The 21,751-nt window shown below is 37.2% G+C and overlaps 1 protein-coding gene across 1 annotated transcript; it reads left to right on the top strand.

Annotated features, from left to right (window-relative positions):
* The first annotated feature begins 422 nt into the window (after positions 1-422).
* Positions 423-6,231, top strand: LOC142848810 (prolactin-like). Its single transcript, XM_075970984.1, has 4 exons — positions 423-593; positions 2,982-3,089; positions 5,006-5,185; positions 6,043-6,231. The coding sequence occupies exons 1-4, from the start codon at positions 423-425 to the stop codon at positions 6,229-6,231; spliced, it is 648 nt and encodes a 215-aa protein (XP_075827099.1).
* The last annotated feature ends 15,520 nt before the right edge of the window (positions 6,232-21,751 follow it).

Below are 21,751 nucleotides of genomic sequence, written 5' to 3'. Positions count from 1 at the left end.
AAGCAAACAGAACTGTGCTCCTTGTGACATCAATGTCCAAAATGCTGGCATTAGACATTTACTTTCTAAAGTTATAGACCTAGAGGTTGTTATAAATTAAAATGAACATAAATTCACAAGCTTTTAAAATATATGGAGGACTAAATATTGTGCATCAGTACCAAGGTGAGCTTCAATGTTTGCAAAGTTGGAAAACAATTCAAGAGCAAATCTAAGATGTGCGAAGTCCCACAACTCTCAATCTATTGGGGAAATATTACTTACATTTTCACCGTGAACAAAGTTTATGCCCCACTACAGTTATATAGAAGCAAATCATGAAGCCCAGAGTCCCCAGAATAGAAAGAGCTTAATAAATAGGTTAACTCATGTAACTTCATTTGAAAGAATCATCAGGTGTAATTTCTCTCTTTATAGCAGTGATGTTTCAGCTTCTGCTACTGTCAAACCTCCTATGGGAGTATGTGGTCCCCATGCCCATGTGCCTTGACTTGGAAGGATACAATGAGTTGTCCATTGAAGAAATATTTGACCGTGCTGTTGTCATGGCTCAATACACCTCTAACCTCACCACACAAATGTCTGAGGAGTTTGTAAGTACTTAATTTCCTTCTGGTTTCTTCTCTAAAGGGATCTTCAAAAATTCTACAGATTAAAGAAGAAAACATCATAAACAAAAGTTCAAATTATATGCCTTCCTGCAATTAATAAATAAATATCAGATATTTGGAAAACATATAGGAAGAATGTGTAATTTGATGAACTCTCAAAGATGTGTAAAGGTAGTTCTTTAAACAAATATTTTATATAATTAGTTAATTTTTATAAATGATTGTCTCTCAAGTCTAGTTTATGACATTTAGTCCTAAAAGTGAGATCAGAGAGGAACTCTGGTTTGCTAGTATTGTATGGAGGGTCCAGTCTCCATGGTCATTCTTCACTCAGAGGATATGGAGCATAAGAGAAGTGCATTGCAGAGAATTGTTTGGATGGAATAGAAATGAACTAAGCTGAAGCCATGTAAAGAAGAAACAACAAAAAAACTGTCTAGTTAAGCCTCCAGTGCTGAGAAAGGCCGTCTATAGATTCCAGGGGCAAATTTCTAATGGCATAGGGACTGCTAGTTTAGAAAGGAAATGTGTTCTCTTTCTAATGGAGATACAGGGTCTGATCAGAATCAACATGGGAAAAACAAAGATGGCTTCAACACAAAATTGGTAATTTTGACAATATGTCTATAAATTTATAAGCAATATATATTTCCATTGTCCTTTTCACTTGCCAGTGTTTGTTTCATTATATAGTCTTCATATAATCTTTCAATTTCACAATATCCCTGCTATAAAAAGCAAATCACATAGACAGTATTCTTGCAAATGAGGTCACAAGAGTTAAACTGTCAATGATTATACTGATAAACAGGCAATGATTATATTGCCTAAATACGTAGTTTGAGAGGTGGATGACTTCCTGCATTTTTGGATTTTACAAATTCAATGACTGTTAAAAAATTCTATGTTTTAATAAATATCTTAAGAAAAATCTTCAATTGATCATTTATTAATATTAGATAATAATTTTAATCTTTACTCATTTTGGATATGGTTTCTTTAAAATATGCCTAGATATTTTATTTTAGTTAAAATATAATTGTATCATTCATTTATCTCCTTCATTTTCCTTCTTCTGTCCTTCCATATTTGCTCCCCTTAATCCCTCTCAGATTAACTGCTATGATTATTGTTTTGTTTCATACATACACATACAAACACAGCCTACTGAGTACATTTAATGTTATTTACTTATGTACATAATTTTAAACACTTTGTGTGATATAACTAAGTATAGCCTCAAGGTTTCTTTCATTTCTAGAAACATCTACCCTTTTATCAGACATCTTTATCTGTCAGTAGTTCTTTGTCTAGAGGTAGGAACCCGTGAGATTTCCTTACCCCTTGGTTCTTATATGTCTGTTGGTGTTATTATTGTTCAGATCTTCATAAGGTAGTCATTTTATTGTGGTATCATATGTATAACTTCCCTGTCATTTCTAAGAGATACCATCTCACTGCAGACTTCCCATTTTTCTGGCATATATAATCTTCTGTCTCTAATTTGTGTTGTTTTCTAATTTTCATAATCAATTTTGACACCATCAATACAGTTGCCTTTCAAGTTTATCATGAATTTGGTATTGTCCAGACATGAAAATTTCGTGGTAAGTGAGGAACAACTATAATTTCACAACATATACTTAAAACAAGTATATCTTCTTAGACCAACAATATAAAACAGATTCATAAATATGCATTTGCAAGTTGTGGCGGTGTAAAAAAATGATCCCCAAATAAAGTGGTACTATTAGGAGGTGTGGCCTTGTTGGAAAAACTGCGTCACTGTGGAGGTCAGATTTGAGTTCTCATATATGCTCAGGCCACAACCATTGACACAGGTCACTTCTAAATATAGCCAACACCATGTCTGCGTGCATGCCTCCATATTCCCTTCCACCATGATCACCACTATGATGATGATTGACTAACCTCTGAAAATGTAAGCCACCCCAATTAAATGTTTTCCTTTATAAGAGTTGCTATGGTCATGGTGTTTCTTCACAGCAATAGAAACCCTAACTAAAACATTAATCTATGTTCATTCAGCTCCCCTTATAAATAAAACACGCAAAACCTTTAGTGTTTTAGACTGTTAGAATTTCTATAGCTTTCTTTCCAAATTAATTTTCAAGAGTGAAAAAAAATAACAGGGGAATAGTAAAGAGTGGAAGAAGTTAGGTGGCTAGAAATTGATACTAAAAATGAAATTGTGAATCTATTGGGAAGAATATATAAGTAGATTGTTTGCTTAGTCATTCAATTTTAGGTAGGGCTTATTTGTTATAAACTGCATATCTATAAAATACACTTACATGCACTTATTTAATTCAGAAACTTCGATAAATTGAAATATTTTATTATTTCCAGGATGAAAACTTTTCTGAAAGCCTGTGGTACAAAGCCAGGAACTCCAGCACCTGTCACACTGCTTCCCTTGCTACACCAGAAGACAATGAACAAATCCAACAGACACAAGTAAATCTTCATTCATGGTTGTCACCAAAACAACCGAAACAGTACAAAGGTTTACTGTGCTGTAGGTTATTTCAGGTGTTTTGGAGTGGTTACAACATACAAGAAAAGAAATAAATAAAACAGAGAAAAATGAACCGTGAAAAAACAATAGCATTTATACAGTCAACAAATCAGAAGCTAAAACTAAGCGAGTTCAGATTGTAGCAGATTTATAAATGGTCCATCCATGGGACAACTTTTTTAGCCAGAGCTGTACTTGTAAAATTGTGTTTACTTTAATCTAAGTTGGATATTCATGGATGAATTCATGCAAAGGTAGAAAAGATGCAAATACAGTTACATTTATTATAATAAAAGGCTCCTCCACTGCAGCATATTTCTTAACTGATCAGAATGTTATTTCTTTCTGAGATTCAGTACTCCCCTATTTTTGTTTGCTTTTTCATTGCATGTGCATTTGTGCATTCCTCCCTGACAGCTCTGCCTTCTTTTCTCTTATAATTAAAAATCAGCTAAACAAGAGGTTCTCCTCATACTGTATCCTGTGCCTCAGACTAACCTCTGTTTTGATGAGGTTTACTTATTTTGGAAGCTGTAATGTGTAATTGTATTGATCTCTCCACTGTAACTCCCTGCCAGAGTAAATCTCAATATAATTTAAACTAGACAATGATGTATACACATATTTTATATATATATATATATATATATATATATATACATATTCTGTTTGCTTTTATTTTATTAATAGTAGATATCACCAAGACAGAAGGTATTCTCATTAATAAAAAATGTGATTATAATGAAGCAAGAAGAGAGGCAGAAAAGAGAGAATATTTCCTCAAAGCTAGAGACTTCAAAAAGTGCTCTGCTGATACTCATGCATTTAGACCTCACAAAAGTCCAGTAAAACAAGATACCATTAGGAAGATTAGGGAGAGAAGCTCCAAAAGGTTACACAGACCTTCCATTAGTTGCATGCCAGACAAGAATGTGAAGCAGTGCTTTATCCATCTCAGAGCATCATTCCTAATCATCATGCGGAAGTGCTCCCAGCAACCTGTTTTACCATCATGATTTGTCCTGCTTCTTTCTTTCATGTTCGTTACACATATATAGAATAATATTTACTTGGATTCTTTCCTACTGTCCAATATAATTACTAGTAGAATTGCTAAGAGACATCAAAGCAAATATTTTAAATTGGTGACAAATATCATGTGTGATATTGGCAATGAACACACACTGATTGCAGTGTGTGTGTGTGTGTGTGTGTGTGTGTGTGTGTCTAAAACCCAATGGGTATTACATCAATGTTGTTAAAAGCAAAGATGTTCTTTTCTTGTACATATTCATAAATGGGCTACTCTAACAGAGGCCAGGTAAAGGAAGTAAAATAGAACATGAAAAGTCTACTTATGAATGTGTTGTTTTCTTTGTTGTTTTAATATCCTAGAATAATATAAAAATTATAGGAAGATATGAGTGAACAATTTGATTTTTTTTAGTACAAAAATGATTCAAACCATTTGCCAATGATAATACTGGTGTCTTTTTATTTGAATCAGTTACTGTGGAAACACACCTAGCATTAACAAAACTTTGAGTTTTCATAGACAAGGGAAATAACTATATAGAGAAGACCTCATGAAGAGGGCAGATGATGGAATGTAGAGGGAAAAAAAACATGATCAGTTTGGCTTCTCAGGAATAAAAAGATTTTTTATTTGCTTTTATTTTAACAAACTGTAATTACATGGCTCCAAATATGTATTTTATAGTGTGTCATTTACCAAAACATTTTCTATATACTTATTAAAAACAGGTAGATTCAGTATGATTGTGCAAATACTACATGTATCCACCATGTTTTATTTCACTTGTTTTTAACTTGATGTTCAATCATGATTGATTAGTCAGATGACCTTCTGAAAGTGATGATCAGCATTTCAAGAGCTTGGTTCCACCCTCTTGAACACCTAGTGCGTTCAGTGGCAGCTCTTAAAGGGGCCTGTGAGACCATGCTGTCGAAAGTCAAAGAGGTAGAGAAAAAAAATGAAGAACTTTTAGAGGAAATGAAGAGAATCCTTGTCAGGGTGAGTGTTCTCTCTCTGTCTCTTTCTTTTATTTTTCCTTTTTTCCATGAAAAAAGGTATTTTGTTGTAGTGTGAAATGAATCCAAAAATATCTAATTTGCAACCGTTAAATTTAAGTTTCCCACTTGTTAACAGCTTTTACAGTAGGGAGTTGTGGGCAATTCCAGCATCCTGAGGTTCCTTACTAAGAAACTCATATACCAGGAAATGCAACAGAATAGCAGTCTTACAGTCATTTGGTCAGTGTCTTGATTTTGACTGAAAAATTTTATGTCTAAATGTTCCTCAAACTTTACTCAAAATTATAGAGAATATAGACTAGGATGAAGGACATCTATCCACAATATATAGAAGACTTCCTTGCTTTTTATTGCCCTGAATCCACAGAAGAAATAGATATGGTGGTTTATGCTTTCAATTCCAGTACTGGGGAGTGAGAGATATACAAATCCCTGGTAAAAAGAAAAGGAAGAGAACCTATGTAAGAAAGAAAGAAAGAAAGAAAGAAAGAAAGAAAGAAAGAAAGAAAGAAAGAAAGAAAGAAAGAGGGGGAGGGAGGGAAGGAGGAAGGAACGGAGGGAGGGAGGGAGGGAGGGAGGGAGGGAGGGAGGGAGGGAGGGAGGGAAGGAGGAAGGGAGAGAGAAAGAAAGAAAGAAAGAAAGAAAGAAAGAAAGAAAGAAAGAAAGAAAGAAAGAAAGAAAGAAAGAAAGGAAGGAAGGCATGGTATGAGGCACCCAAAAAACTGTATCCAAGTTGACTGCATTCAAATTAATATGCATAAACACTACACATGGGTATTCATGTGCACACATACCGGAAAGGAAGGTACAAATAATGCTTGTCTGCCTGGTGATTAGGTTCATCCTGGAGCTGAAGAAAATGTCTACCCTGCTTGGATGGGACTGGCAGAAGTGAGGTCGGCCAATGAAGACACTCGCCATTTTGCTCTTAGTAACCTGTTCCACTGCCTTCGCTGTGATGCTAATAAGGTTGCCACTTATCTTTTGATCCTGAGGTGCAGAGTCATTCATGACAACAACTGCTAAGCATATATCCATTCTGCTATTACTAGGATTGCCCTTGATAACCCAGGCTACCAGTGCTTCTTTTAATTCAGTTTTTATTTGTTTTTGTTGCTGTTGTTATTTGACACAGGGTTTCTCTATGTAGTCTTGGCATTCCTGGAACTTACTTTGTAGACAAGGCTGGCCTTCAACTCAGAGATCCAGCTGTTTATGCCTCCTAAATGCTAGGATTAAGGGTGTACATCAACATCACCAAGCTTTGATTTTTATCATTTGCATGCACACATGGGTATAATAAATTGTTTCTTAAAAAGTAAAAATTGACTTTTTAGAAAAGGTATTTTTTTTTGGCATTTTGTTTGTTTGTTTTTGTGGGACTCCTAGTAGTAGGAGTTGGAGTATCTCTGACTTATTTTTTTACCTGTTCTTGGGATTCTTTTTTTTCCTGAGTTGTCTTGTCCTAACTTGATATGAAGATTTGTGTCTAATCTTATGGCATTGTTATGTATGCCCTGTTCCATCGATATCTCTGGAAGGGCTGCTCTTTTCTAAGGGAAACAGAGCAGCATTGGATCTGTAGGATAGTAGAGGTAAGAGGACACTGGGAAGAGTGGAGGAAGGGGAGGCTGCAGTCAGAATGTATTGTATGAGAGAAGAATAAGTAAAATGAAAAACATGTCAAATTCAAAATAAGATCTTTTCATACCTTCTTTTGTTGATTTAATATAAAATTGATTCATGGTATTGTGATATTTCTGTGAAAACTTTACAAATTTAGTGATTTGGTTTGCCAATAAGATGATTGCCCCACACTATAGAAGGGGTAAGTCAAGACGGTGAACTTAGAACCAAAACAAAATATCACTGTTAATCAGTAAATCCATTTTTAAAAGAAGATAAAAATTTGAGGATAGGCTTAAAAATAAAAAAAATAAATAAATAAACTGCTCTTTATGGACATAGGAGCCAGGAAGAAGAAATCTACAATTAAGGGAGCCATTTTAAGGTTGATAAGAGAATTGGCTCTTGAGGGGATCCCAGGTGTCCGCGGGGATGCCCCCAGCTACATCCTTGGGCAGCAGAGGAGAGGGTGCCTGAATTGGCCTTGCCTCACTATCACACTGATGATTATCTCGAATATCACCATAGAATCTTCATCCGGCTATGGATGGAGATAGAGAAAGAGACACTCATCAGAGCAACGGACTGAACTCCCAAAATCCAGTTGAAGAGCAGAAGGAGGAAAAAGAAGAGCAAGGAAGTCAGGACCGCGAGGGGTTGGTCCACCAACTGAGGCAGTGTGCCTGTTCTAACCGGAGCTCATGAAATTCAGCTGGACCGGGACTGAATGAGCATGCCATCAAATCGGACTCTCTGAATGTGGCTGACAATGGGGGCTGACTGAGAAGCCATTGATAAAGGCACTGGGACTTGTTTCTACTGCATGTACTGGCTTTTTGGGAGCCTAGTCTATTTGGATGCAAAGCTTCCTAGACCTGGATGAAGGGGGAGGGGGCTTGGACTTCACACAGGCATGGTTCCCTGCTCCCTCTTAAGGAGGGAGGGGGAGGAATAGGATAATTGGGGAAGAGGGAGCGGGAGGGGAATGGGAGGAGGGGAGGAAGTGTTAATTTTTGAATGGAAAAAATAAAAATACCGTGCTCTACAAGCAATTTTTCAGTGTAATATAAACAAGGTAAGCACTGTACAAGTATAGTCTCCTTAAGTCTCATAAATTTTAAACACTGTAAAACCCCTGTTAGGACACAAGTATGAAATGACTTGTATTTCTCCAATAACAGTTCTCAACCATGCCCCCACTCAGCACCATGTCAGACAGATTCCACATGTTCAGGTCACTGCAGCTCTGACACTTCCTCTCAATCTGGAGTTCCTTCACACCCTCCCATCTTCCACCACTCATTAAGGTCACACAGCAGGGAAGGCAGAGCTCATCTGTTCTTTCAGTGCCTCTGCTTCTCTCCCTCTTCTGCATCCTGAGCCTGTAGCTTTCTCAGATTCAGATGAGGCAAATGAGAAACAGTGACACAGAATTTGACACCTGAAGTGTGTTTCAACTCTGGCTCAAATTACATTCTGCTGAGAATCATATGCATTTGTCTAGGGGGCAGAAGGGGACACCAAAAGGACAAAAAGAAAAAGAAAAAGAAAAAAAATGAGGAGTTTTAGTTGGACCTGTGAAAGAAGTTTTCATGAATATGCAAACACCTTACTGAATTTAATAGACTGCATGATCCTGGAAAAGATACAAAGTATTTCAAAGCACACTAAGGAGATAACTGAACTTATATAGATCTACATACCAGTATAAGGGCTTTGAGATGCAGTCCTGAAGGTTTGATGGAATGCAGATCAATAAAAAGAAGACAAATAAATACATATAAATAAAAAGACTTAATTAATCTAGAACATTTTTATAGAATCGGCAATACAAGTAGGATGAAAAGAATTCAGGGAATGATCTTTAAACAAATACATGGCAACTCCCTGTTTTCTGTATGCATCACTGTTACAATGGGTAAATCCTGGTGAAGACTGGTTTGCAGTATAGAGGATGATTTGGAGACTGCTTATTTATTTAATGAGAAAATAAAAAACCATCACAATTTAAAAGAAGAAGATGTCGTTGGAACTGAATAATAAAAGTATTAATCTAGTTTGATGGTTTGTAGGATTAGAGAGCTGATATGAAATAAAAGGGTGCTGCTTGAGGATTAAGCTGAAATACCATTTTGACCTGGATTAGTCAAGCTTCTCTAGAGTCACAGAGCTTATGGAATGAATCTCTCTCTCTCTGTCCCTCTCTGTCTCTGTCTCTGTCTCTCTCCGTCATACATATATATGTAGTAGTCATTTCATATAAATATATGTAAGTATGTGTGGAAATTTATTGAAATGATTTACAGGCGGCAGTCCAAAATGTTTGGCTATATTAATAGAAAGTACATTTCTTTAGAAGAGCAGAAGAAAAAGAAAGTTCGAGAATCTACTAGTTGCTCATTTGCACAAGGCTGTGTGTCTCAGCTGATCTGTGTATACTGAAATCCTAAAGAAGTAGGTTCCATTGCCAGTGAAGGAATGGGTGTATTGACAAGCCAAGGGCAAACAGGTGAAGAATGAATGAATCTTTCCTTCTTCTGCTGTTCTTATATAGACTTCCAGCAGAAGGTGGGGCACAGATTAAAGGTGTGCCTTCTGGCCTCAAAGTCTGGATTAAAGGCATGTTGTCTTCTTACCTTATGATCCAGATCACAAATGTATTCTCCATTTCTGAATTGTAGCTCCATCCAGGTATAGTCAAGGTGACAACCAAGAACAGCCATCACAATGGGGTAGGTCAACAAACACTTCAGGGAAAACAACATATCACGAGGAAGAGATACATGGGGGCATCAACAGTCCAGGAGTCCATGGAGAAATGTGAGATCAGAGGTGTGGAAGAGACTGAGGAAGCTGGAACTAGGGGAAAAAAATCATATGCACAAAATCCAAGAGAAATGTTTTTTTTTTTTTAGATAAACTAAGCTTTTGCCCAATTACCTATGAATTTGCTTTTCCTGTGATTCTTTGACTCAGCACCAGAAATCATCAAAATATTCCTACTAAATCAAATTACAGAAATGAGTAAAATCAAATGATTCCATTGAAACATGTGGCAGAATAGAAGAGTTTATACTGCTTAGAGATAATGATTTGTGAGCCTTCCACCTCCTTTAAAACTTGTCTAAATACACATTGTAAGTGATATAGAGACAAAACAAAGTGAGATCAATCCTGTTCTTTGCCAAGCCACCCAGAAACAGAATGTCAGGCTGATTTGACTCTTTTTCAAGCCCTGCCCACTTTCTCATCCCAGTTGTCATCATTTGGATCTGAAATGTTCCCTCAAGTGCTATGCAGCCTGTTTCCCCTATGGGACATGGTTGCCCACTTAGCTGCAGCTGTCCAATTGACTTAGCCTAGAGTTATATGAGGGGGTCTCAAGTGGGAAATTGCCTCACTCAGAATCGTCGGTAGTAATGTTTTGGGGTAATTTCTTAACTTATAACTGCTGAAGGAAGACCCAGTCACCTATGGGCATTTCCATCCCTGGGTAAGTAGACATGGATGTATGAGAAAAGAAGTTTTCCTCCATGGTTCTCTGCTTCCAGATTCTTGCCTTGGGTGTTTGTTGTTTGTCCTGACTTCTCTCAGTGATAAGCTGATTCCTGGAAGCTTATTCAACTCAACTGATTTAAAATGAAGTTTTGAATCTAATACTCTGAACCACTCATTCCACTAAATAGTTCTAAGTAGAGTTTAAGTGAACAAAAGAACTAAACCTTTAGTACTGTTTCATAATCAATCTAGTTATCAGACGGGCTTTAAATTTTTTTATTTGCAAATACATTTGTGTTCATGCTGAGAAAAGGCAGAAAAAGCTATCATAACCTTCTAAAATTACCCATAAAACATTTTACTAATAATTAGTAATACTCATTAGATCACCAAACTTATAAATTAGCCTCCGAAAGCTGTCATTGACGACTGAACTAATATAGCCTACACTTTTATACATGTACATATTTAATATAGATGTCTTTATGAAATTTTAATCATGAAATTTCTTCCCTTTTCGTTGCCCACTTGATTCTCTTTCAAGTTCATGGCATCTTTTTTCTTTAATTATGGTTTTATATATGTGTGTGTGCGTGCATGTGTTGTATTTATATACATAAATATAACTTTCCCTGTTTATATAATGCCACTTTTAATTTTGAAGGGTCTGGGTTCATAATGATGAGCAAAGACTAAGACTGCTGACCTTATGGACCTCTGACTCTAACTGATAAAGAAAGAGGAAAGAAAGAAAGAAAGAAAGAAAGAAAGAGAGAAAGAATGAAAGAAAAAAAGGAAGGAAGGAAGAAAAAAGAAAGAAGGAAAGAAAGAAGGAAAGAAGGAAGGAAAGAAGGAAAGAAAGAGAAAATTGAACACATGAACTTTGTGAAGCATGTGTACTGGAGGTCTGTGCTATAGGAAAAGAAATAGCAAAGTACTGAGAGATACCCAGGAAGGCAGTTCTAGAGAAGTGCTACAAGATTCCATTTAGAAATCTGAAGAAAAGGTAAGCTATGACAGGTGTTAATATCTTGTCTAAGATCCAAATTCTCCTTACTTCAGTAAGATTTATTTCTAATTCATAACTTAAAAATAATTTCTCATTTAGTATCTAAGATAGTTATGTGGTCTTCAAAACCATCCAAATGTTAATTCCACCCTTTTCAGTTCAACTCAAAAGATTTCTGAAGTATCTTGCTATAAACTCCTGAAAATTAAGTTCATTTTAATGAGGCAATTTAAAAAAATCTTTTAGAAAGCACTAATTAAAAACATATCAAATAAGTGATGGAAATGATGAGTGTTCCCAGTATTACATATTCTAAATATATGTTATAAGCATGTGTGGTACATGTATTTGTGTGTGTGCAGGAGAAGGGTTCGTGAGCCTCTGTACACATACTGAAGTTACAGGGAGGCCTTTAGTATCTTTCTCTATTCATCTCCACATTATTTTCTTGATACAAAGTTTCTAGGTGAACCTACATTTAACTGTTTTTTAGTTAAGTCTCTCAGCCAGCAAATACAAGCAGTCTTCCTGTATCACCATGGCCTTTAGGCACATACGTTACAGCTGTGCGCACCTGGCTAATTATGTCACTGCTAGGCATAAAAAAAAAAAGGTCCTCGTGATTGTACAATAAACATTCTAGCCCACTAAAGCCATATCCCTAGATCTTGTGATTTAAAACAGCAACACGTACTCCAATCATACATTATATTATTAGATTACAGTATTTAAGCTTCACACAATTATAAATGATTAAACATATCAATCATAAAAATAACTATGGTTTCTATTCTCAGGACAAAATGTCTGCTTTCGATGTCTCTAGTCAATATGTTCTGTATACATACATAGCTGCATAAATATGTGCATGGATATACAACACTTATTTGACTATCAAATAAAATAACTTATATGAGCAGTCAAAATTCTTATAATGCTTCAAGTGGGAGAAAAAGAATTGTAGGTGAGCCTCTCTCTTCATTTCTATGTATAAGTTTTTGAAAGATAAACTAATCACTCTTGTATCTTTTTTGCCTCTTCAAAAATACATGTATTAATAAATCCAAATTTTACAATAGAATTCTTCCTTAAAGATTGCACACCTTAAGGAATCCTGAAAATAAACCCATGATGTATAAAAAAATCAATGGCACTTATGGTGGCCGTGATTATATATCACCACTTGCATAGAGAATTAATGAAAATATTCCACCAGAAATTTAGAGAAGTGTGAACATCAAAGCTTCTCAAAATATTTCCCCAAATTCTTAAAGTTGGAAGAAACAAAGCAATTTCACTGTGGAATCGACATTTGTGTGGTAAAGAATATTTTTAGTTTCTTACAGCGTCCACATAAAAAGGGTTCTGTGGGTTTTTCTTATTCTTTTTGGAATGCTGCTATTATTCATTGAATTATAATTCTTTTTATTTATTTATTAAAAATTTCCACCTCCTCCCCTCCTCCCATTTCCCTCCCACTTCCCCCTCCCCCTCCCTTTCCAGTCCTAAGCACAGTCAGTTTCCCTGCCCTGTGGAAAGTCCAAGGTCCTCCCCCCTCCATCCAGGTCTAGGAAGGTGAGCATCCAAACAGACTAGGCTCCCACAAAGCCAGTCCATGCAGTAAAATCAAAACCCAGTGTTATTGTCCTTGGCTTTTCAGTCAGCCCTCATTGTCAGCCACGTTCAGAGAGTCCGGTTTGATCACATGTTCGTTCAGTTTTCTCCTGGCTCCTGACAAGACTTTTCCACTTTTCTTTAAATATTTTGTCATAAAATTTTTTCTTATGATTTATAATCAACTCTGGATTTCTGATAAATACAGGAAGATATAGAAAAGTTCACTTGAGGCCTTGGCTATGCAAGGGGAAACTCAGAGACTTTTCATAAATGAAAACTTTGTGAACTGACTCTGGATCCAATGACTAAAAAAGTAACAGAGAAACACAACATAAATGGCCATGATCCAGAATTTTCTGTAAGACTTGCAGTGATGTACAGAGAATCAGGGGGGAATATAGGGGATCTCTTCCAACAGAAAGGAGTCATGTTTTGTCCTCCACTGGGATTCCATGATTGAAATTACTAAGGGAATGTTTCTAAAAGTGTACAAAGGATAGATTTTGCTGCAAAGAGAGACTCTGGAAAGAACTTTATGCAACCTAATCCTTCTTCAAGGTTGACTATGTGATAAGGATTAAGTCATTCAGAAGCCTCTGGAATGTTGCAGGTACTGAGGGCCCAATTACACTTTATCTTGGGATATCTTTAGACCCCGTAATTATCATTCCTTGCATGCTTTAGTTTCTGACAAACTGACAAACCTTTTGGAATATAGTAACTTCACAGATCACATCTTTCCCTTAATAAAAAGGCAAAGACTCTGATCAAAGAGCATCTGAATATTGAAGCAAAGATTTCCTCACACTGGTTTAAAACAACTACCCAATGTTCCCACCAATGTATTTGAAAACTACATTCACTTATGAGTTTCATTGTTCTGCTATTATAAAAGCCAATAAAATTCTTGTCACCTTGAAACATAGTCAGAGCAACCCGAATTTATGTTCCAAGATCAGTTACTCATATTTGGCTCCAGTATAAACTATCTCTTATCCATTCTGAAGAGAAAACTTGTTTATGCCTCAGCATTGCATAGGACCTCGAGTCTACTCATGTGAATGAAAGTGCTCAGGCAATAACTAGAATTGATTTGTCATAACAAGACCTCCAAAAGCAAAATCTTGAATAAGCATTCCTCTACACCATTCCCCAAATTAATCAGAGGTTGCAATTACCTCACAGGAATTTTAAAACAAAAGAAAAACATTCTGCCATGTGTCAAAATTTTTCTCAAGGTTTTACAATTATTATATTAACGTCTGAAAATTTTAAAGACAGATCAAAGTGAAAATTGTCAAAATTGAAAGTAAAAGGACAAATTACAGATTAGTGATTGGTGCAACTACAGAGTAGAAGGGACAAGTGATGTAATGTAGAGTTAAAGTAATGACAACCATACCGGAGAACAGATAGGCAGCAAAGATGACCAAGTGATTGGAGAACCATATTCCCAACAGATAGGAGGCAAAGGAGGGGGCTGTGAGTTCCCTCAAGGATGCCAGATATAAAAACCTCCCAAATTTGGTTAAAGATAAAAACCCAAAAGATAAGAAAGTCTTGTCTACTTGAAACAGAATATACTTAAAATAAAACAAACAAAAAAAAATCACCTCATCCAAAATGATCAAACTTTTGGAAAGAAAAGATGTGCACAGTGACAATCACCTGTGATGTTTGGTACTCTATGGGGCCTTACTGACCAACAGGTGTAAAGTAAATAAGTCGAGTCTAATGGGGCACGGTTACCCTATTTTAGGGTAATTGATTTTAGCTCTCGCTCTATCTACACTAGCAGATTTCCAAATGACTTTTTTGAAAGGTATTCAGTGTTATTTAACATGCTCCATACTCGCTCCATGACGCTATCCTCCCCTCACCTCCCCCAATTTAACTCTTCCTGTTCCATTATTTATTTTTAACCATTTATACTAAGAATTTTTTTCTCCCCCTCCCTTGAAAATCTCTCCATGTCCTACCTTAGTAAGTTCATAAACTTTACTGGTCTTTCAAATGAAACATACATCTTTGAAGATACGAAGCTAACATAGACGAGATAAAGCATGTAACATTTGTTTTTGTCGACCTGGGTTACCTCTTTGATATCAAGGGCACCTTCTTATACATAAAGCTCTAATAAAATGGCAGTTTAATCCATCAACTTTTAAGTGGTCATGTGATATGGGATTCCCCTTTGTATGCTGTGAATGTCACTGGTTAATAAAGAAGCTGCTTTGGGCCTATTGCAATGGAGAATGAGGGAAGTTGGGATTTCTAAGCAGATAGAGGAGGAAAGAATAGACACAATGGGAGAAACCATGTAACCACTGCAGGAGACATATGCTGAATACCAGGCGGAACTTTACCAGTAGGCCACAACCACATGGTGATACACAGATTAATAGAAATGGGTTAGTTTAAGATGTAAGAGCTAGTTAGAAATAACTTAAGCTGTTGGCAAAATATTATTTGCATTGAACACAGGTTCTGTGTGATTATTTCAAGTCTGGATGACTGGGAACAAACAAGCAGCTTCTGCCAACAGAATAGCAACCACAATCTGGGGGCATGGATTCACTTTAAAACCTAAAAATGTTTGTTTGTTTTCTTCAAAAAAAAAAAAAAAAAAAAAAAAACAAGAGGACTTCTAGACCCGTAAAAATGGGAGTTAAGCACAGCTTCTTGTTAGGCATATTTTTTTTTCAAAGAGGCTCTGTTTGCTGACAGCAAGCAGGAGCACCGAGACTCCTTTAAGAGAGGTCTTTCTGATTCACCATTAGCAGCAAAAAAACCCTGCACAGCTTCTTTTTTTATTGTTTATATTGAGCGCTATATTTTTCTCTGCTCCCCTCCTTTTCTTTCCCTTCACCTTCTACCCACTCCCACGGTCCCTGTTTGTACTTTCAATGTACGTTAGATCCATGTATGTCTATCTTAGGGTCCTCTTTGCTGTCTATGTTCTCTAGGATGGTGAATTGTAGGTTGGTTTTTTTTTTTTTTTTGCTTTTGTCTAAAAGCCGCTTATGAGTGAGTCCGTAAGATATTTGTCCTTATTCAATATGTTTTCTAAATACACCCATTTGCCTTCAAATTTCAAGATGTCATTATTATTTTCTGCTGTGTAGTACTCCATTGTGTAAATGTACCACATTTTCCTTATCCATTTCTTAGGATGGATAGGGGCATTTAGATTTTTTCCAGGTTTTGACTATAACAAACAATGCTGTTATGAACATAGTGGTACAATTGAGCATCATTTGAGTATATGCCAAAAATGTATTGCTGAGTCTTGAGATAAGTTATTTCCTAATATTCTGAGAAGTAACCATACTAAAATCCAAAGTGGCTGTATCAGTTTGCACGCCCAACAGCAATGGAGGAGTGTCTCTTACCCCACACCTCTCCAGCATAAGTTGTCATCAGTGTTTTTGATCTTGGCCATTCTTAAGGGTGTAAGATGGAATCTCAGAGTTGTTTTGATTTACATTTCTCTGATGGCTCAGAACGTTGAGCATCTGAACGTATATTTCAGCCATTTTAGATTCCTCTGTTGAGAGTTCTCTGTTTAGGTCTATGCCTCATTTTTTTAATTGGACTATTTGCTCTTTTGATGACTGATTTCTTGAGTTCTTTGTATATTTTAGAGATCAGCTTTCTGTTTAATGTGGGTTGGTGAAGATCTTTTCCTATGCTGTAAATTGCTGTGTTGTCTTGTTGATTATGTCCTTTGATTTACAGAAGCTTCTCAGTTTTAAGAGGTCCCATTTATTAATTGTTTCTTTCAGTGTCTGTGATACTATGGTTATATTTAGATTATATTCTCCTGTGCCTGTGCCATTTTCTCTTCTATGAGGTTCAGTATGGTTGGTATTAAGTTGAGGTCTTTGATCGATTTGGACTAGAGTCTTGTGCATGGCAATACATATGGATCTATTTTTGTTCTTCTACATGTTGATATCCAGTTATCCCAGCACCACTTGTTGAATATGCTTTCTTTTTTCCATTTTATATTTTTTGCTTCTTTGTCAAAAATCAGGTGTTTGTAGGTGTGTGGATTGATATCTGGGTCTTTGATTTGGTTCCATTAGTCCTCCTGTCTGTTTTTATTCCAATACCGGTCTGTTCTTATTACTTACTGTAGCTCTGTAGTAGAGTTTGAAGTTAGGGATTGTGATACCTCCAGAAGTTGCTTTATTGTATTGGATAATTCTGGCTAAGCTGGGTTTTCTGTCTTTCCATATAAAATGAAGTATTGCTCTTTCGAGGTCTCTGAAGAATTTTACTGGGATTTTGATAGGCAATGCATTAAATCTATAGATTGTTTTAGGTTAAGATAGCCATTTTTACTATTTAATTCTACCTACCCAAGAGCATGAGAGATCCTTCCATTTTCTGGTGTTTTTTTTTTCAATTTCTTTCTTCAAATATTTAAAGTTCTTGTCATGCAGTGTTCCATGTTCCACTTGTTTGGTTAGAGTTACTCCAAGATATTTTGTTATTTGTGGCTATTGTGAAGGGTGAAGTTTCTCTGATTTCTTTCTCTGTTTTTTTTATTTATTTATTTTATAAATTTATTTATTTATTAAAGATTTCTGTCTCTTCCCCGCCACCGCCTCCCATTTCCCTCTCCCTCCCCCAATTAAGTCCCCCCCCCAGCCCGAAAAGCAATCAGGGTTCCCTGTCCTGTGGGAAGTCCAAGGAACCCCCACCTCCATCCAGGTCTAGTAAGTTGAGCATCCAAACTGCCTAGGCTCCCACAAAGCCAGTGCATGCAGTAGGATCAGAAACCCATTGCCGTTGTTCTTGAGTTCTCAGTAGTCCTCATTGTCCGCTATATTCAGAGAGTCCGGTTTTATCCCAGGCTTTTCCAGACCCAGGCCAGCTGGCCTTGGTGAGTTCCCAGTAGAACATCCCCATTGTCTCAGTGTGTGGGTGCACCCCTTGCGGTCCTGAGTTCCTTTCTCATGCTCTCTCTCCTTCTGTTCCTGATTTGGACATTGAGATTTCAGTCCGGTGCTCCAATGCGGGTCTCTGTCTCTGTCTCCTTTCATCACCTGCTGAAGGTTAATATTCAGGAGGATGCCTATATGTTTTTCTTTGGGTTCTCCTTATTTAGCTTCTCTAGTATCACTAATTATAGGCTCAATGTCCTTGGTTTATGGCTAGAAACCAAATATGAGTGAGTACATCCCATGTTGCTCTTTTTGGGTCTGGCTTACGTCACTCAGGATAGTGTTTTCTATTTCCATCCATTTGCATGCAAAATTCAAGAAGTCCTTGTTTTTTATTGCTGAGTAGTACTCTAATATGTATATATTCCATACTTTCTTCATCCATTCTTCCATTGAAGGGCATCTAGGTTGTTTCCAGGTTCTGGCTATTACAAACAATGCTGCTATGAACATCGTAGAGCATATACTTTTGTTGTATGATAGGGCCTCTCTTGGGTATATTCCCAAGAGTGGTATTGCTGGGTCCAAGGGTAGGTTGATCCCGAATTTCCTGAGAAACCGAAACACTGCTTTCCAGAGTGGTTGCACAAGTTTGCATTCCCACCAGCAATGGATGAGTGTACCCCTTTCTCCACAACCTCTCCAGCAAAGGCTATCATTGGTGTTTTTGATTTTAGCCATTCTGACAGGTGTAAGATGGTATCCTTAAAGTTGTCTTGATTTGCATTTCCCTGATCGCTAAGGAAGTTGAGCATGACCTTAAGTGTCTTTTGGCCATTTGAAGTTCTTCTGTTGAGAATTCTCTGTTCAGCTCAATGCCCCATTTTATAATTGGGTTGGTTAGCCTTTTGCGGTCTAGTTTCCTGAGATCTTTATATATTTTGGAGATCAGACCTTTGTCAGTTGCGGGGTTGGTGAAGATCTTCTCCTAGTTAGTGGGTTGCCTTTGTGTCTTAGCGACAGTGTCCTTTGCTTTACAGAAGCTTCTCAGTCTCAGGAGGTCCCATTTATTCAATGAGGTCCTTAATGTCTGTGCAGCTGGGGTTATACGTAAGAAGTGGTCTCCTGTGCCTATGTGTTGTAGAGTACTTCCCACTTTCTCTTCTATCAGGTTCAGTGTGTTCGGACTGATATTGAGGTCTTTAATCCATTTGGACTTGAGTTTTGTGCATGGTGATAGATATGGATCAATTTCCTTCTTCTACAGGTTGACATCCAGTTTTGCCAGCACAATTTGTTGAAGATGCTCTCTTTTTTCCATTGTATACTTTTAGCTCCCTTATCGAAAATCAGGTGTTCATAGGTTTGAGGGTTAATGTCCTTTCTCTGTTTTTTTATCATCTGTGTAAAGGAGGGCTACTCATTTTTTCAAGTTAATCTCATTTCCTGCTACATTACCGAAGGTGTTTATGAGTTGTAGAAGTTCCTTGGAAGAATTAATCTCCCAGGTGGCAGTTAATCCAAGGATCAGAGGGTTGTTCTTTGTGGTGCAGTCAGAGCCATGGTTCCAGTCACGTTGGATGTCATTTGGTGTTCCTGGAAGTCTCTCAGTGCTCCTGCAAATTGCTCTTCATTCCTGGAGGTAGTTTGGTCCTGATCTAATTGTTTGCTTGGAGCTGCTCCAGTAGAGGTACTGGCTCAGGCCTGCTCTGGCAGAGGTCAATGGTTTGGTCCTCCTCCATTGAAGGTTGTTAAATTGTGCCTGGTCCAACAGAGGTTTCTAGCTTGGGCTTGCTCCCTCAGTGGTAGCATCCTTGTACTTGACCTGTGGAGGTCACTGCCTTAGGTTTTCTCTAATAGAGGTCACTCGCTCAGGCTTGTTAACACAGATGTCCCTAGTTTGGGCTTGCTCCTTTAAAGCTTCTTTAAAAATGGTGGCATCCTTGTTCATACTGCCAGTACAAACTCTGGCTCTTTCTGGAGGCTGAGCACTCAAATGGGGTCTGTTAGCAGAGTGCAACAACTTTTTTTTTTCTAGGAATTTTTTTTAATTTATTTATTTATTACAGATTACTGTCTCTTGCCCCCCTCGGCCTCCCATTTCCCTCCCCCTCCCCCAATTAGGCCCCCCTCATCAGCCCGAAGAGCAATCAGGGTTCCCTGTCCTGTGGGAAGTCCAAGGAACCCCCACCTCCATCCAAGTCTAGTAAGTTGAGCATCCAAACTGTCTAGGCTCCCACAAAGCCAGTATGTGCAGTAGGATCAGAAACCCATTGCCATTGTTCTTGAGTTCTCAGTAGTCCTCATTGTCCGCTATATTCAGAGAGTCCGGTTTTATCCCAGGCTTTTTCAGACCCAGGCCAGCTGGCCTTGGTGAGTTACCAACAGAACATCCCCATTGCCTCAGTGTGTGGGTGCACCCCTTGCGGTCCTGAGTTCCTTGCTCGTGCTCTCTCTCCTTCTGCTCCTGATTTGGACCTTGAGATTTATGTCTGGTGCTCCAATGTGGGTCTCGACGGCAGCAGACATCTGGGACTGCGCCCAGAGCTGGAGCTGCAACAACTTTTTTTAATAGCAACATAGATCCACTGCATACCTGAAACTAAACCAGTGTGCATGGCGCGCAGATTTGGTTAACAAACAAAGCAGCCTTAGTCCTAGCCACACCTGGTGTTTCTGGTGAAATAATAATTACAGATATACAAAAAAGACAGATTCAGATTTTAAAAAGACCCCTAGCTGGGCCACAGTGTTTACATAATGTATGTAGGCTTGAAAGAGAGAAAAAAAAGTACAGAAAAATTAAAACAAACTCTTCAAAGATTAGAATACAGTCATATATTAAAGGAATAAAGAAAATAAGCCACATGAAGATGGAATATACACAGAGAGTCTGGATTATGTATATTATTGTGTTTTCTTTGAATTTTTTTGACTGTGAATGAGCTACGTATGGAGAGACATTATATAAGGTATCTCGACTTCAAAATTTGGGGGCTAAGAATATGTTGCTTTGGAAAAGAGGTTCTGCTTATGTTTTCACAAAGGATAAGAAGCTATAGATTTCTTCCAGACTAATGTAATTCAATGGAACAAGACCCCTGAAAGGTCTCCATAAACTTTTAAAATTACTTTGCCCAACAAAAAGCAGAAAGCAGTTTAGAGAGAACTACACCCAAATTTCAAAAAATTGTTCATAAATGTTTATTTACATTTAAAGGGGGATATGTTATAGAGATGAATACTTTACATTTGTGTGGATCTTGGTATATCAATACAAATTTAAGGTCAGTTTTGTTATATGTATATTTCTGCTCTTGAGTAAGGTATTGTGTTTGTGCAACTCTTTTAAAAATGTAATGCATAATTAAGAGATACAGGTTAATAGATAGTCGTCTATAATAGTTAAGTTTGTAGCATAATCTTTAGATTTTCTAGATATACAGAGATATATTTCAGATACATAAATATTCTTCAAACCTTTCAAAGACTTCCAAAACATGGCACTTAAATGTTTTAAGAACTTAGGGCTTTTCATGACAATGAGACTCATATGATCTTGGCAGTACCAATATACTTCAAGAGGATGATGGGCAATGAAGAGGAAAGAAACTGCTCTTGCTTGGACTGATGATGATTTGCTGAATGAACTGGGCATGCAGGACCCACAGATAAATGACTGCTGAATTTGTAGAAAGATGAGACAGTTTTTCAGGACTCCTGCTTCAAGAAAGAGTCTGCCAGACATTCTACAGGACACAGAAAAGTGAATGACAAACTGCCCTTATAGGCAGAACTGTCTTTGAAAGTTTCTGCTTCATGGAAAAGTATGCCAAAAACTATGGGACTATAGGTTGAAGATGGGTGCCCTAATCTTACAGAACTTTGGGTGAATCTCCAGGTA

The sequence above is a fragment of the Microtus pennsylvanicus genome, chromosome 4 (assembly GCF_037038515.1).
Source record: "Microtus pennsylvanicus isolate mMicPen1 chromosome 4, mMicPen1.hap1, whole genome shotgun sequence".
Classification (NCBI taxonomy): Eukaryota; Metazoa; Chordata; class Mammalia; order Rodentia; family Cricetidae; genus Microtus; species Microtus pennsylvanicus.
Note: the sequence above shows the minus strand (reverse complement) of the source record. Positions and strands in the feature narration are given on the sequence as shown.